This window comes from Cololabis saira, chromosome 1 (genome assembly GCF_033807715.1).
Source record: "Cololabis saira isolate AMF1-May2022 chromosome 1, fColSai1.1, whole genome shotgun sequence".
Taxonomy (NCBI): domain Eukaryota; kingdom Metazoa; phylum Chordata; class Actinopteri; order Beloniformes; family Belonidae; genus Cololabis; species Cololabis saira.
In genome coordinates, this window is record NC_084587.1 from 57,171,842 (window position 1) to 57,189,643 (window position 17,802).

A 17,802-nucleotide genomic window follows, 5' to 3' on the forward strand; every position below is an offset into this window, starting at 1 on the left:
AAGGTTAAGAACCCCTGATCTAAGGGATCTGTCCGGTATGTATTCAGTGAGTATGTCAACCATGTAGGAGGGAGCTAAGCCATTCATAGATTTAAAGACAATACGAAGTACTTTAATATCTACTTGTTGTTTAACAGGGAGCCAGTGAAGAGAGGATAAAACCGGAGTGATGTGTTCATCAGGCACCTGGTTAGAGTCGCCAATTACATAATGCAATCCTACAGTTTTATTGGCAGGCGTTGGTCCTGGAGAAGCAGCAGAGAAGTGTGTTAAACTGCAGCTCTGCATCCTGGCCTGGACCCTGCATTGTGTCTAATAATATTGACCAGATTACTAGAGACAAGAGCTGCACCATCCTGGGTGGGATGAATGCCGTCTCTTCTAATCAGACCGGGCTTTCCCCAAAAATATCTTCCAATTGTCAATGAAGGCCACGTCGTTTTCTGAACACCACCACGACAGCCAGCGGCGGCGCAAGAACATGCAGCTAAACATGTCATCGCTGGTCAGATTGGGGAGGGGACCAGAGAAACCTACGGAGTCCGACATGGTTTTGGCGTAGTTACACACCGCCACAATATTAACTTTAGTGACTTCCGACTGGCGTAGACGGAATGATTTAATTTGATCAATTTGTGTAATGAAAAAAATGCAGCTGATTTATAAAAATATCATATGCATAATTTTTTAACCCATATTTTGTTTATTCAGTGATTTATACACAAGAAAAAAGTAGAAAACCTTCCATGGATTTTTACAAATTAATTCTAATTTGAAATGATAAAGTCCAGTATGTGTTGTGTTTGGCTTTTGCGTCAGCTATTATTCCACACAGATGATGGCGATCAGGGTCAGAGCCACTCAGAGTTCATTGTGCTGGAGACCTTGGCGTGAGATCTTATTGGACAGGTCTTGCATGTGTTTCTTCATCTGAAATCAAACGATGAGACATAAACATTTAACACAAACCATTTAATTGACAGTAGAGTTGAGGCTCATTTTCTGTGACAAACGTGTTTGTTATGACACCAAAGACGATTTTTAACTTTCTCAGGTAATAGTTGCACTCTTATCAAACCTACGATGAGTTCCTGCTACACAAAAGACTTAACACATGGTACTTGGTTTTATATCTCGCATTGACTTTATCAGAAATAAAGACTGGATCTGATAAGTAAAGTCAATGTTAAAATAGAATGAAGCTGCATTTTGTCTAATCTGCAGGTTCATGCTCATACAAAAGACAGAAAGTAAATGAAATGAAAGAACCCTGCTTACCTTGTAACCCATTTCTCTAGTCTTCTCGGCAAGAGTATTGTACTTTTCCAGGGTTTGTTTTATGTGCTTTTTGTCTCCTAAAGCCTCTACATGTTGCAGCTTCTGATGGGACAGCTCCAGCTGCTCTTGATAATGGCTGTGCTTCTCCACCTTGGTCTCAAAATGATACAACTCCTCCTAAACAAGAAAAGCACAAGAGCAGACTTATATAAACATGTATTAATTGATCTTAAATAATCTAATTCAAAGCTGCACACGGGAGGTAGCATAATATTTGAGCAGTGAACAGAGAAAATATGTCATGAAATTTAATCTGAAGGTTTCCCTCTGATTCAAGTGATCTTCAGGCCAAAAAGAAAATAAAAACAATCTGTTTAATCTGCTAAATTAATTGTATGAATATAAACCTTTCTTTTAAATTCCGATAAAACTGAGGTTATTATTTTTGGTCCAAAGCATCTAGGATGTCCAAGTAATTTGCTGAATAGGCTCCAGCTGATCCTAAATGCAGCAGCAGAGTGCTGACAGGAATCAGCAGGAGAGACCACATCTCTCCAGTGTTAGAGTCGCTCCATTGGCTACCCATAAAATTCAGAATCCAATTTAAAACGTTATTACTTGTGTATAAAGCCCAAAACGGCTTAGCTCTGCACTATTTACAAGACCTGATAGTGCCTTATGTTCCTGGCAGAGCTCTCCGCTCTCAGAGTGCAGGTTTACTCGTAGTTCCTAGAGTATCTAAATGTAGATTTGGAGGGCGGGCGTTCTGCTATCAGGCACCATTACTATGGAACCAACTTCCAATCTGGGTTAAGGAGGCTGACACCCCCTCCACCTTTAAAACTAAACTGAAAACCTTTCTGTTTAGTAAAGCCTATAGTTAGTGTTTAGTAAACCTCTAGTTAGTGTTCAGTAAACCTCTAGTTAGTGTTAGTAAACCTCTAGTTGGTGTTTAGTAAACCTCTAGTTGGTGTTAGTAAACCTCTAGTTAGTGTTAGTAAACCTCTAGTTAGTGTTAGTAAACCTCTAGTTAGTGTTAGTAAACCTCTAGTTAGTGTTTAGTAAACCTCTAGTTAGTGTTCAGTAAACATCTAGTTAGTGTTCAGTAAACCTCTGGTTAGTGTTTAGTAAACCTCTAGTTCAGGGGTTCTTAACCTTTCTGACCTTGGGGCCCAATTTTTTCAGTACAGAGTGGCCCGGGGCCCATTAAATATTAAAATTGTATAGCAGGGGTATTCAACTAAAACTTTAAGAGGTCCATTTAGAGAAGATTTACTCAAGCGAAGGTCCAGAACATCATTATATATATATATATATATATATATATATATATATATATATATATATGTGTGTGTGTGTGTATATTCAAGTAGCCTCATAGTTGTATCAACATCTGCATCTGACTGTTATATTAAAAAAGTACATTTCAAAAATATTTGCCACTTAACACGTGTAACTTGAATTACACATATTTTTTTCTCTTCAAAATAAAATTGATTTTATTTTATTTTTCAAATGCTATCTTATTTTATTTCTCTACCAGCAGTTTGTATTTCCCCTTTTCTTTTTTAATTGTCTCAACACATTTTTATACTAAATGAATATAAACACATCTTAACAATTGAACAGTTTTGCAGTTTCTCTTTCTTCCCCTCTTATAATCTTATGCGCCCATTTCTGTTGTTCAGTGAGATAACTGAGCTTTCTCCTGTCAGGACTTTAAATCTGGGCTGGATGGTGTCAGGTTCTCATGTGAAGGTGCTGCTGGTGAACCTGGAACGATATTTAGTTTTAATTATGTTCATTGTGGAGAAAGCTGCCTCACAGCTGTATCTGGACTCAAACATGGGTGTTTTAAGATTTATTTTATTTAAGATATTAAATTAATCAGTTGTCAGGACTCAGCGTGTCGGGCTTCATCCGAGCCCGCAGCTCTCCGCGCTGCAGCCCAGTCACTTTCCGATGCTTTTGCAACAACAGTCCAGTCCAGCAGACACTTCAGCCCACGCATCTACCATCCTTCAGCAGTAACGACGGAACCCGCCGCCGCCCGAGCGGCAGCGGGCTCCGCGGCCGCGGGGACGCGTCGGCTCCCGCTCAGTCGGGCGGCTCCTCCGGCTCTCCGGCCCGCCTCTGCGGGGCAGCTCCCCGAGTCTCGTCTCCTTCTCGGCAGCGAGCCCCACGGAGCCGCCGCCGGGCAATCACTGGCAAATCACGCCCCCCTTCCCCCTTCTCATGGTGGCTTCATTTACGTCCGCCTTAAGCCTGAATTATGGTTCCGCGTAAATCGACGCAGACCCTACGCCGTAGTATCCCTGATCCTGGCGGATCTAAACCTACTCTGTGCAAAATAAAGGATTTTTTTCTGTAAAAACACACCATTTCTCTTACTATTACACGTACAGCTAGCTGAGTGTCTTCTCCTCATTTGGTTGGGAGTTGCTATGCAGTCCCGCGGCCCCCGCGGCCCACACTTACAAAACTGAATTTTCTTTTGCGGCCCACTAGATGGCGCTCGCGGCCCAACATTGGGCCGCGGCCCTATGGTTAAGAATCACTGCTCTAGTTAGTGTTAGTAAACCTCTAGTTGGTGTTTAGTAAACATATAGTTAGTGTAAGTAAACCTCTAGTTAGTGTTTAGTAAACCTCTAGTTAGTGTTAGTAAACATCTAGTTAGTGTTAGTAAACACTAGTTAGTGTTTAGTAAACATCTAGTTAGTGTTAGTAAACATCTAGTTAGTGTTTAGTACACCTCTAGTTAGTGTTTAGTAAACCTCTAGTTAGTGTTTAGTACACCTCTAGTTAGTGTTTAGTACACCTCTAGTTAGTGTTTAGTACACCTCTAGTTAGTGTTTAGTAAACCTCTAGTTAGTGTTTAGTAAACCTCTAGTTGGTGTTTAGTAAACCTCTAGATAGTGTCAGTAAACCTCTAGTTGGTGTTAAGTAAACCTCTAGTTGGTGTTTAGTAAACCTGTAGTTAGTGTTAGTAAACCTCTAGTTAGTGTTTAGTAAACCTCTAGTTAGTGTTAGTAAACCTCTAGTTAGTGTTTATTAAACCTCTAGATAGTGTCAGTAAACCTCTAGTTAGTGTTTAGTAAACCTCTAGTTAGTGTTTAGTAAACCTCTAGTTAGTGTTTAGTAAACCTCTAGTTAGTGTTTATTAAACCTCTAGATAGTGTCAGTAAACCTCTAGTTAGTGTTTAGTAAACCTCTAGTTAGTGTTTAGTAAACCTCTAGTTAGTGTTTAGTAAACCTCTAGTTAGTGTTTAGTAAACCTCTAGTTAGTGTTAGTAAACCTCTAGTTAGTGTTTAATAAACCTCTAGATAGTGTCAGTAAACCTCTAGTTAGTGTTTAGTAAACCTCTAGTTAGTGTTTAGTAAACCTCTAGTTAGTGTTTAGTAAACCTCTAGTTGGTGTTTAGTAAATCTCTAGTTAGTGTTTAGTAAACATCTAGTTACTGTTATCGATTTAGAGTAGAGTAGAGTACTTGTTACAAGCTCGATATTGTGATATTTAAATGTTCTTCTATTTTCTTCCTGCCGCTCGCGTTGAAAGCCGGTTAAAGCGCTGTAGGAAACAGTCATGGATGAGGAACGGCTGATCCAGTTAGTTGAAATGAGAAGTTATCTCTATGATACCTCCTCATTTCACTACAAAAACCTCAATAAAGTGGCAGAAAGAAATATTATCTTATTATTATATTATTATTATTCTATATTATCTTATTATTATTATATCTTATTATCTTATCAGAAACTTCCAGCTCCCTGGCGATCTCTCTCCAGCCAGCTGCCACTTTAGTGGGAGAACTTGCACAACTGGTGTCTGACCAAATACTTTTTTGCCCCACTCTAAATGGCTAGGACTGCATCTGTTCAAGTCTGTTAAAAAAAAAATTAATAAATGACTTCATGAAGCCACTTTTTTTGTTGTTATATATCAATCTTTTGATACGCCACAATAATGTAATAAATTTGAAGGAAAAACACCTCAAGTTTATGGCTTTTCTCAGCAATCCTAGTTGAGATTAAAAAAAGATTAATTAGATTAATTAATTACAGATCTTAATTAACCTCATAATTTGTTTTAATCGCTTGACAGCACTAATTAGTATCATACACAAGTATTGTATTTGGCTACAAAACACATTGCAAAATAATAATGATTTTACTGAAAAAGCATTTACAGCTTTACAGGGCAAGTGACAATACTTGGAGACATCAGTTGAACAACGTATAAAAAAAAAGGTTACAATGTTAATAGTAACATTATGATATTCTCCAATAGCCCTCTAGAGTTGAAATATCAAGTATTTTATTGACTTCCCTATAAATGGTTAAGAGTTATCATAAGTTGAACTCTGAATTAAATGTTTTCAGTCTTATAAATAAAATTATATATTTTCTGGAAGAAGCTTGCTAAACTATAAATAAATAAATAAATAAATAAATAAATACTACCTTTAGAGAGTCTAGCTCATCTTTGGTGAGATTGCCAAGCTTGGCAGTCTCCCACAATTCAATGACACGGGGCTCCCGGAACTCTACAGAACATTAACAGACAGAGAAAAGCATGAGCATATAATCCAAAGGAGTTTGGAGTCATAGCACTGCAAAATGGATGGAGTGGTACAACTAGAGATTTAATTCAATTCAATTCAATTCAATTTTAGCGTGTAATTTTAGAAATATAGCGTCTAATACAACAAAAGTTGTCTCTAGACGCTTTCCAGAGACCCAGAACATAAACCACCGAGCAATTATTACATAAACAATGGCAGGTAAAAACTCCCCTAGTGGGAGAAAAACCTTAAGCCAAACAGTGGCAAGGAAAAACGAGATGAAGATAGAGATGAAGGTAAGGAGCAGTTATAAACTTGTAGAAACTTAATTGACTTCACCAGTGAATCCTCAACAACTTGAGCACAAGCTGTTGAATATGTTACAAAGACCACAAACTTAGAAAATGTAATCATAGAGAGCAGTGAGCTCTCTGACTAAAAGCACAAGGATCATCAATGGCCACGGTTACATGATGTTTTTTAATTAGGAATGAATTACTCTGAATTAAATAATTCCGAATTAAACCATTTTCCTTTGAGTTAACATGGAAATAGTAATTCCGAATTGAGGTTCACGTGGAAAACACGTTTGATCGGCTTTATCCAATTCCGCTTAAAGTCTGGGGGTTGGATAGGGGGGCGGACCGGAAGTTACGAAAAACAAACTTAGCTGCTTAGCCGCTACAACTTTGAAAAGCTCACAATTTTTATGTTTCCTTTTTCCATCTGTTCTTTTATTTATTTCCAGGTCCTCCAAGCTATTTATTAAATAAATGGTCTCTGCTCTTGACCAGCGTTTACTGCGTGCTGCCATCTTGAAACTTTGTTTGGAAAACCAGCCCAGCGCGGAATATAATCGTCATGGAGACAGACGGGCGAGGGAACGAGCAGAAAGAAAGACCGGAATTAATTTTAAGTGGAATGAGTGTAGACATGATCGCGGAATTATTCTATTCGGATTTAAAATCGGAATAAACCAACCACTTACTTCGGAATTAAGTTTAATTCGGAATGGCCATTTTCATTCAGAATTAGGTGTTTACGTGGTAATTTTTACTCATTTTAAATCAGATTTAATTTTAATTCTGAATTAAAGAGGAATAAAACTTCCCATGTAAACGCACTCAATAAATTGATTCACTATTGAGAGCAGCTACAAATCTGAAAATGCACCATTTCCAGGTACCAACACAAAGCTATCACTGTTTCCCAACAGTGACCTAGCAGTGTGTTACTATGATCACAAATACTTCAGAATAAACTGACGGCATGAATGATAAAATGTAAATTGCCTCTCACCACTGTTTTCGGTGAAGCCTTCGTGGCTGATTTTGTGGATGCGCTCAAAGCCAAGGTTGAGATTTCTCATTTTCTCCTTTAGCTGTGTGTGCTTCTGCTGCAATACGTGCTCTTTGGCATCACCTTCCAAGGGAGAGATCACGTTCTTGTGTATCGCTGTTCCAAGATGAAAGGAGGAGGTTATAGACAGAGTAGGTGTGAAAAAACCAATGAAGTAGTGTGGGAGGGTGGTTTGGTTAAATGGGTTGAGATGAGTTGAGAAAATGAGGGAGATGGCCGAAGCAAAAAGGAAGGAAATTAATGTCATAGAAGAAAAAGAAATATTTAAGTTTCCCTTTGTCAAGTCATAAAATAAACATCTTTTTTTCCAAATGTCTCTCTCTTTAAGAACAGCACTGGTTAAGACCACCAGGTTATGAGATTCCTGTTTACCTCACCATAGAAAAAACAGGGTGGAAGGACTGAGGCCCCGTTTCCACGTAGCAAAAACGCTGGTGTTTTCATGGGTTTTGGCCGTTCGTTTACACGAAAATGAAGCTCAAAGTCTCCAAAAACCATCATCTCTGAAAACTCCGGCCAAAGTGGAGATTTGCAAAAACTCCGTCTTCACGTTTGCTTGTAAACAGAGGGAAACTGACATTTAGGCTTCAGAACGTCACATTATGAGACAGAAACGTCACCAGCGTTATGAGTGACACCTGTGTTTACAATTAGTTTGTAACCGTCAATATTTTCTTGTATTTTACCTGTTTTATATTCTAAAGTCACACTTAAAAGTAACTCCACTTCTCTGTCACTGCAAACGAAATACTCTCATTCATCTTGGAAGTAACTGGAAGTTACTAGTGTCATTTGTTGATGGTTTTTTCCAGGATTCTGATTGGCTAGCGTGATTTTATCTTCTCGTTACACTGCCCCCTGTAGGTTTGGCTGCTCATAGCACCTTAACAGCTATTTATACGGGTTTGTGTAAATGATGGAATTTTTCAAAACGTAGAGGGGGAAATATCCGTTTTTGTAAATACCCGGCTCTGTGTAAACGTGGCCTCAGATAGTCCCATGTGGACTTTATTACACTGATGGAACAATAGTCAACTGACATTTGGATCAAAAGACAAACAAAATGAAGCTGAGGAACACAGACGACATCACAGACGACATCTAAGTGAAGGTTGTTATTTTACAAAGGTCAACAGAAACTACCCTCAAGGGAACCTGGGGTGAACCAGCACAAGCCTCTGAGCCCAGCGGAAGACTCCAGCTCCATGTTGTAATCACTGATAGAGCACAGTCTGATATCTCCTGACCACAAGTTCCAACAAACAGCATCTCAGACGTCACACCAATACACACACACACACACGCACACGCACAAAACTAAACTGAATGGGTGCAACAATGGAGGTGATGTTGCTCACCCTCAGTCCTGCTAACAGTATCCATCAAGACTTTGTACTCGTGCATCTTGTCTTTGTGGTGTTGGAACTCTCTCTTCAGGACCAGAAGCTCCTCACTGGAGAACTTTCCGGAGCTCTGGGCCTGATGGTGGAATAGCCATCAGAGACAGAGCAGCATGAACATTTAACTACAACATTTTATCAACATCATTTTACATGCCATCATAACTGCAATAAAATTGGATTCAACTGAACTACATTTCATTAGACTTGTATTTAACTTTTTGTTTTTTTTCCCCCCCCCAAGAATACTTTCATTGTGAATCGGTGCCACAATAAAACAAAATGAATATTAGATAACTGGTTCAGGTATCTGAACTTTGGGGGATCAACTTCGGAAGTAGAACACAGCTCTTTATTTAATCAGGCAGTGTTTTTGTTCACCAATTTGTGTTCCAGCAATTGTATAAAAGGGATAGCTAGGAAAAATGATTATTGAGATCCATAATTTTCCTTTAAGATTATTTAACTTTGTCTTATGTTAAAATAATGCCATTGTTTGTATATTCTGACCTTTTTTACTCAGCATTTTATTGTGAAAGTACTTTGTGATTTTTACTTGCAAAAAGTGCTATAGAAATAAAGTTGATTGATCATTCTGACCGTCAAACACAAATCTACAGGCAAGTATTTCGATACATTTATTATGTAAAATACTTAATGTCCGCCTATAATAAGTTCTGAGATTTAAATGACTGGATTTAAATTAAATGTGTAACATTTAAAGGGGACCTATTATGAAAAACAGGTTTTCTCTTGTTTTAACATATATAAAGTGGTCTCCCCTCAGCCTGCCAACTCAGAGAAGGAGGAAAGCAACCAGATTCTGCAGATTCTGTACAGCCGCCCGGATGAGCCGTCCGGTGTGATGTGACTTTTACGAGGCGTTCAGATTCTGATTTCCATAGGTCCTCCTCCGCTGCCTGAAACCACGCCCACAACTAAAACAAAAAAAAAAAGAGTATCCAAATGTAGATTTGGAGGGCGGACGTTCTGCTATCAGGCACCACTACTATGGAACCAACTTCCAATCTGGGTTAAGGAGGCTGACACCACCTCCACCTTTAAAACTAAACTTAAAACCTTTCTGTTTAGTAAAGCCTATAGTTAGTGCTTAGTAAACCTCTAGCTGGTGTTGGGAAATCTCTAGGTAGTGTACACTCTAGTGTGTTAGAGTCAGTAGTCATAGTTGCAGCTATAGAACAAGACTATAATAGTTAGTCTCAAATATAGCTTGGTGTTAGATGTTACATGATCCGCTGGGCGGTGTCCATCACCGTTCTTCTCCTCTCCTCTCCCCTTCCTCTCTTCTCCTTTTCCATTTTTATTTATTATAAGTATCTCATCACTATCATATTTGTCCATCGTTCCTGTAGTTTCTTGTGCCGGCCCCTTTTTTTTCTCTTTTGTGCATGTTTGCAGGCCGGAGCTTCAGGTGTTGCGTGCTGGCCTGCGGTCCAGGTCCCGGTACCGCCCCCCCCCCTCTGGTCATCCCGCTGCTGATTCCACATGCCTGCTGTGCTGTTGACGTCCCCGACTCCCCCAGTCTGGCCCTCGGCAGGAGGGTCCCCCCTTATGAGCCAGGTCCTGGTCCAGGTTTCTTCCCTCCTAAAGGGGAGTTTTTCCTTGCCACTGTTTGGTTTAAGGTTTTTCTCCCACTAGGGGAGTTTTTACCTGCCATTGTTTATGTAATAATTGCTCGGGGGTTTATGGTCATGTTCTGGTTCTCTGGAAAGCGTCTAGAGACAACATCTGTTGTATTAGACGCTATGCAAATAAAATTGAATAGAATTGAATAGATCTTCCAATGCACCTGAAGCTGTTCAACGACACCTTCAGAAGACGCACGGCCCTTCCTTGAGCCAGCAATAGTGCATACATGTTATTTATATACAACTTGGTGTATATAAACAGTGAATGGTGTGTATAAGGTGTATATAATGTGTACAAATGTTTATTTTTTTAACAATAAAGTTGCCATTTGTGAATATTCAGTGTTGTGATTTCTTTACAGTTAACATGATTCATTTGTCTTGTTACATAAGAAATTAAATGATGAGGAAAAGAGTAAAGAACTGTGGTGTACCTGTTTAGAATTCAATTAAAGCTTCCTGTGTGAATTAGTGTGAAGACGAGGTGACCCGGTGTCGTGCCAAAAAGTGATTGACTGCCAGAATCTGATTTTCCCCCTGAAATTCTGACGTATTAGCGCTATCGCTCAACGGGCTGCTGTCCCGCAGCCAGAAATCAGATTCTGGCAGGCAATCACTTTTTGGCACGACACCGGTCCCCTCTTCAGGGAACTAAAGGCTGATTTATGGTTCCGCGTTACACCAACGCAGAGCCTACGGCGTAGGGTACGCGTCGATTTAATGCAGAACCGTAAATCAGGCTTTAAGATCCCATGGAGTCGTTTACACCGTGTCATGTTCTGCATTAAGAGCGTCAGACTATCGCGTCGAGCTGCATGACATCAGACGCTCTCTGTCCACACTGAAACCGTTAAACTCTCTCTGTCCACACTGAAACCGTTAAACTCTCTCTGTCCACACTGAAACCGTTAAACTCTCTGTCCACACTGAAACCGTTAAACTCGCGGCCAGTTTGATTTTGTCGCTGACGCTCGCATGGGACACGCTTTAATAGTGTCCCATGCTGCTCTTCTGCCCGGAGAGGCTTTGTGCCCTCCCCTGCTACACATCATTCAGGCAGCCAAGCAGCACAGAGCCTCATTATCATAGCCCCGCCCCTCAGAATCCATCATAGAGAAGGAGGTTAGAAGCGGTAATAGGTCACCTTTAAATCTGCTTTCAGGTGGTTAAACAGCTAGTAAAAATCTTGTTGGTATAAACTTATGAGCTTGTAACCTTTGCTGTGCTTAAGCCTTTATATTACTTTCAGTTGATATAAAGTAAGGTCTTTATTTCATGTGTTGTTTTTAGGGCTGTCAGTTTAGTGCGTTAATTAGATTAATTAATTACACTGCTAATTAACACGTTATGAAAATTAACGCAATTAATTATGAGTGGCAAAATGTGCGAGCATTTTAAATGTGTCCCATTGAGGGAGCCGTAGTTCACTTGGCAGTAACAGGTCACTTCCCTCCTGCTGCTGGTCAAACTAACAAAGCAGTGACAGACCTGGACGACTCAGGGGAGACTCAGCAAATCTTTTCTGGCCCTTTGAACGGCAAGTTTATGTATAAAAAGAAAGAAGACTGGACTATCAACAAGAACGTGGTGATTTGTACATTTTGTAAACAAGAATTTTCCTATCAGCGGAGCTGCTCCAGCCTGAATTATCATTTAAACACTAAACATGTCCGGACAAGTTCCACTGTAAACGTTACAGCTACTAGTACTTGAATTGCTGTATTGAGTCAGCTTTAGTTTTAATTTTGAATTGAGAGTTGGCTTAAGTGCCTATTTGAGACTCAGCCTTATTTTATTTTTGAATTGTATTTATTTAACTGTATTTGCATTGCAGTTTTGAATAATGCACCTGGCCTAATTGGTTGCTGATGTGCTTGAGCTTTTTCTTTTGAATTGAATTTATGAAACACTTCACCAATAAAAATGTGGATTTCAAATTTTCTCTTCTTAGGGCCCGATTTTACTAAGATCCTAAATAAAGAGTACTAAATTGCGTATGCACTGAAAAAGTTTGCACGTGCTGTTGTTGTGTGTTTCGCGGGTGATCAACTAAGATTGCGTGCGCAATTGATAACAGGTGCAAACCGCAGTATTTAAATGAGGTGTTGCGTGTCTTACGGTTTGCGAGCGCAAAATGAAATTTGACGAGTTGGAGTTATAGAGATATTAGTGGAAGAGGCAAATTGTTGTGCCGTATTCAGCACCCCTGCCGTGAAAAGCACCCCCTCGTATATTCAATGATAAGTAGACCAAGAAAAAAAACAACACACCGACACTTCAATATATTTATAAATACACACTCACACAAACACATACTTAGGAGTTTATATTATATATATTTACAAATATTATGGAAGACAACACAGTAAGCAGGCTATTAATGAATGACATCAATAACCATTTACCCGATTTTTGTTATCTGTGACTGTGATTGTGGGAAAGTATGACTATTGTGGAATCCATGAGCGCATTTAAACATGAATCATTAACACAAAACTGGACGCTAAACATAACGTGACACGGACGAGGGGGTGCGTTTCACGGCAGGGGTGCTGAATACGGCACAACACCGGGGTATGACAACTGCAGAACAAGTATAGGCGCACAATAAGAAACACTTTTTTCTCCATGAAAACACGTGATTTATTTATTATCACAAATAAAAAAAATGAATGTGCCTCCTGTGGCAACCTTTTGCTGAATAATACTCGATTTAACATTCAAATAAAATATTTCTCCTTTTGCATGTGGAGAATCCTCACCACAAGTTGAGCCATCCCCACCCCAGTCCTCAAATCAGGCACCAACAAGCATCCCTGCGTAATGCTGGGCAGATTAGCACCTTCCTTTTGAACGTATTAAATACAGACGCAATCACAATCCCCGCAAAAACTTTCAGGCTTGGTAAATCTCATTGCGTGTGGTAAATGAACATATTTGCATTTTCCCCTCCCAGTATTTAGCGCTTTCTGCCGGGTACGCCCCATATTGATTATTCATCAGGGCAAAGGTACTAAATGAACAGCGTGTGCTATTTTGCTCATTTGAGAGGCGCAGTCCTCTTTGCACGCTGTTAGTAGATCAGCTTGCACATTGGTTTGCGCGTGATGTCAAGTTTGCCCACGTTTTTACGCACGCAAACCTTTAGTAAATCAGGCCCTTAGTGTATTCAATTGATTAGTCATGCACTGCAATTTTACAATGTCCTAGAATTCTAATTCTTTATTTGGGGACCTTTAGCAGATATGAGATAAAAATGTGATTAATTACATTAATTAATTATAAATCAAGTACATTTTAAAGTACAGTGGGGCATGAAATAATAGCACAATATCCATTAGCCATCACATTTTAGTATTTATTTGCGTCGCCGTTCCTCTATTTGGATCATATTCACCAGAGAGGAACTTTTAAACGTTTTTCCATTAATATGTAACACTTCTCCTTGTATGTAGTGGTTTGTTCAAACCTCTACCTGTTGTTTTTTTCCCCCCCAATTTTCTATAGTTTGTTTTCGGTACACAGAGGGCAAGTTAATCGATTCTTCAACCTATTCAGTAAAGTTTACCCTGTTTCTGATTCCAATTTTCTTTCCTCTCATAATTGCACATCACAAACCTTGCTCCAGAGTTTGTCCAGTCTGGGATCATTAAATGCATATTCCTCTTGGGTGTCGTGGTTTTTCAGTGAGTTGCTCTCCAACGACCGTGTGTCCCTTTTCCCATCCATTTCATACTTGGCCAGGATCACTGCATAATACAACTAATGTTGTAAATCATAATAAAATCCTCAATAAAAAAAAGAGTGTCAGGTGTTATCATGAGGGGGAGATGGCAAGCAAGAGAATATCAAAATAATATAAATTTATTTTTATAAATATAATAGACAAAGACATTCATCATTTGAAAAAATACTAAATCTTGAAAGTCACTGTACATTATAAAAGAACAGCAGTAAACAGCGTTCTTAAGGAAAACCTACATTTTGTCAAGCAGATAAGATCTAAGTTTTCATGGCATCAAGCAGGAAATAGGGGGAAGGAGTGAGAGAAAAAATAAAACTTGATATTTAAAAACTGTAAGGACAATCGTCATTTGCCTGGACTGAAAAAGACCAAAAATAAATAAATAAATACAATTCACAATGCACTCAAAAAGTTTCTGTCAAACAGGATTCGTAACTATACATTCTGCCACGTATTTGAAATCTATGCAGCATGAGATTTGGATGCCCCTCTGAAGGAGCCCTGCTCTCATTTTCCTAAAGTAACATGTCATTGAAGCACCTCACTCAGCATTTCTACAATTCATTTGAGTCACATATTAACTTCTAATACTTAAGCTAGAGTGTGCTCTTATACAAAGTGCTGTTTCAATGTCCAAGTAAACAGGGGAAGAAGTACTCAAGGTATGTACAATGCTAAAACAAAATTCACAGAAAGTGTTTGTAATCGGAGTACAATGAGTGCAAAAAGTAAAACAATGCAAACGTTCTCAAGTCTACTGGACAAGCACAACCTGTGAATGTGTCTATTGGTTTGAGAAACCAAGTGTTTAAGAAAAGGTATTGAAGAGAAAACTAAGCAGGGTATTATTAGTATTGGGAAAAGGTTACTTGAGGTCCTCTATACAAATTCAAGTTAGCCAACAAAAGAGCAGAGTGAGTTTGCTGCTCTGGCTGGAGCAGAAAGGTACATTGGTAGAAGTTAAGTAGGCTCATAAGTGAATAATAAATTGTATGTAGGTTACATTTGGATCACACATCACTTTGTTATGAGATATTTGTGTTCCAAGATTTTGTACGAGTCCTGTTGAGACAAACTGGCCTCTGGTGATTTGATGGACTTTAGTTTAAGAATGTTAAGAAAATGGCATTAGGGACACAAGTCACCATTGCCAAATGTATTCACGAGGCCAGAACAGGAAACACAAGATCCATATTAGACCTGCTGTCAAAACAACCCCAGGCTGCCCCTAACCCTCTTAATACCAACAGAATTTAAGTGTCATTAACATGTTGTGGACGCCATGCAGCAAAACCAGCGGAATGCCTCACCATTGAAGCTGCGTCTGAGTTGGGCTTCTTTCTCCCCGCTTTCATCCAGTCCTTCCACCTTCATTTTTTTCCACTGCAGCTCATCTTTCTCCTGGATCTTTAGGTCACTGTGCAGCTCAGCCAATTGAACTGGGGACAGCTGCATCTGCCAAACAAAAAGGGAACAAAATCACACAATTAGTGCAACAGAAAGAGGAAGAAAGTTTGCATTTGTGTGCATAAATATAACAAATCTACCCATTCACCCAATAGTGTTATATCAGTCCCCTAAGGCTAAACCCCTCCTCTTTGTACCTTGTGAAAATCATGTTTTTATATTTGTTTTTAAACTGGTTGATGTTTGGACGTTGTTTTAATTCTGAATCCATTCTATTCCATATCTTATCTTATTTATCAATTAATCTATAGTATACAGAAGACTAACTGTATCACCTCTTTGACTTCCAAATTGTTTGTTACTGTTATATATAATTCAACAATTAATATAATATAATCGTTAACATTTAACAATTTTACACAGTGAGGGAATTCTCACAATCTGTACTTCTGTGTGGAGGACCAAAACTGACATAATTAAGGGCTGCTTTTCTTGGTCCAGCTCCTCTACTATTGGTCAATAAACAAGAAGGAACCTGCTTCTTCCTGTTTATGGACCAATCTAAAGTAAAAAGAGGAGACAAAAGAATGTAAAAGCAAGAAAGGGAATAAGAGAAAATATATATTCATCGACGAAAATGCACGTCAAAGGAATAGGAAAAACAAAATATATATATTTCTGCTTTTATTTTTAATTATGTCAGTTTGGTCCTCCATACATATATCTACTGCGTAAGTCAACTAGGATAAGAAAAAATAAATGACCCCTAGGTATTCATTACATTTACATTTTAGTACAACACCTGGTTCACTTTTTCAGCTCCAGAATTAAACATGGCATCTCATCACAAGGGAATTTATTCATGCTAACACCGTTAATCTGAACAACTGGAAGCCCTTTAATTCAATTCAATTCAATTTTATTTATATAGCGTCTAATACAACAGATATTGTCTCTAGACGCTTTCCAGAGATCCAGAACATGAACATAAACATAAACATAAACCCCTGAGCAATTATTATAAGTATAACTTTAAGTGGTCACGTGACCGCTGGCTTGTTTTCTGCTACTTTTTTTTTTTAGACAAAACTTTATTGAAACTTTATTGAAAATAAACTCTCAAAGAGGATAATGGACAAATAGCAATGTAAATGCAATATGAAAAGAAAGGAAAATAAAAATAAAAAAGGGGATTCTTGTAAGGAATACAAAAACAAAAAAACAGGCGCTCTAAGAATTAAAAGGTGCATATGAATAACAAAATAAATTAAGCATTTTAATTAACATAATGGAGCATAGAAAAGGAGAGGAATTATTAAATTAGAATAACAAATAACGAGCAATGTCTAGACTTATTGTACTTGCTTTTTTGTTTTCTACTCTTGGGGGCATGTGGGGAAAAAAAATCTTAAAATCGTTAATAAAAACCCCGAAAGGAGGGTTTACAATTTCTCCATTTGGCACAATGAATATGGTACTTACCCAGTAACAAAATTATATTAATAATATTAGAAACAGAAACATTCCAAATCATCCATGAAGAAAATAATATGGCTTCATTCAAAAGGTGGAACCTTATTAATTTTAAGAGATATACTGTGTATGTCTGTGTAGTGTTTTCTGCTACTGTATTCCAAAAATGGCACTCTACCTAAGTGAAGATGATCACTTCATGGCGCTATTTCCTCCTGTTTTAGGAGATGTTTAAAGCTCTTCCCCGTACGTACCCTGTTGGCTTTCTCCCACACCTGGTTCAGCTTCGCTATCCTGAACTCCGGCTCATCCCTGGGCCGGGGCTCGTTCACCTCCCGGGAGTACTTCCCCGCCATCACGCTCACACACAAACACAGAGCTGGGACCAAACACCGCAGCCTCATTCTGGAAATAGTTATGCACCAAAAACAGAAAAGTACCGAGAATAAAACTAGATCGATCAAATTTTGACCGCATAAATCCACAACCTGTCCGTTCCTGGGGCGTGAACAGCACAAGAAGTCACGCGCCCAGGAGGGCTGGGCTCTTCTGCGCGCGTTGCAGTCTGGGGTATGTAGTTTTCTGCATTAGGCATCTCGGTCTTAGTGAAGTGGATACGAAACTTTTTGAACTACAATTCCTGCGACGCTGCGCCTCGTGGTTACCTAGCAACCTAGCTTCCTACCACTGTAAGCGAATAGGAACCCTCCACGCACGGAGGAGGAGGTGCACGTTTTGTGAAGCAATGAACCAAGATGTAGTAAAAAATATAGAGTTAATGAATACACAGAAGTTACAGAGATTTCGATATGAGAAGAAAATGTCACAATTTACAACTTTTATAATCCACGTATAATAGTTGCAAACACTTGTAAGGAAAACAAATTTGGTGTGAAGATTTTTATGCCATTTGTCTATATGTGGCACTA

The 17,802-nt window shown here is 38.8% G+C and overlaps 1 protein-coding gene across 1 annotated transcript; it reads right to left on the bottom strand.

Moving 5' to 3' along the window:
- Positions 1 to 680: 680 nt before the first annotated feature.
- On the bottom strand, positions 681 to 17,397 carry lrpap1 (low density lipoprotein receptor-related protein associated protein 1). The gene is made up of 8 exons (XM_061728310.1): positions 17,128 to 17,397; positions 15,304 to 15,448; positions 13,867 to 13,997; positions 8,558 to 8,678; positions 7,140 to 7,295; positions 5,740 to 5,822; positions 1,279 to 1,455; positions 681 to 930 (listed from the first exon to the last, which is right to left on the bottom strand). Exons 1-8 carry the CDS (start codon positions 17,275 to 17,277, stop codon positions 862 to 864), a joined length of 1,032 nt encoding a protein of 343 aa, XP_061584294.1. The 5' UTR covers positions 17,278 to 17,397; the 3' UTR covers positions 681 to 861.
- Between the last annotated feature and the right edge of the window lie 405 nt (positions 17,398 to 17,802).

Coding starts and splice junctions, on each gene's coding strand:
- lrpap1 (XM_061728310.1), bottom strand. CDS start 17,277: ATGAGGCTGCGGTGTTTGGTCCCAGCTCTGTGTTTGTGTGTGAGCGTG. Junction 5,823..7,139: donor AGGCTTCACCGAAAACAGTG/GTGAGAGGCAAT, acceptor AATGTTCTGTAG/AGTTCCGGGAGCCCCGTGTC. Junction 1,456..5,739: donor ATGAGCTAGACTCTCTAAAG/GTAGTATTTATT, acceptor TTTCTTGTTTAG/GAGGAGTTGTATCATTTTGA.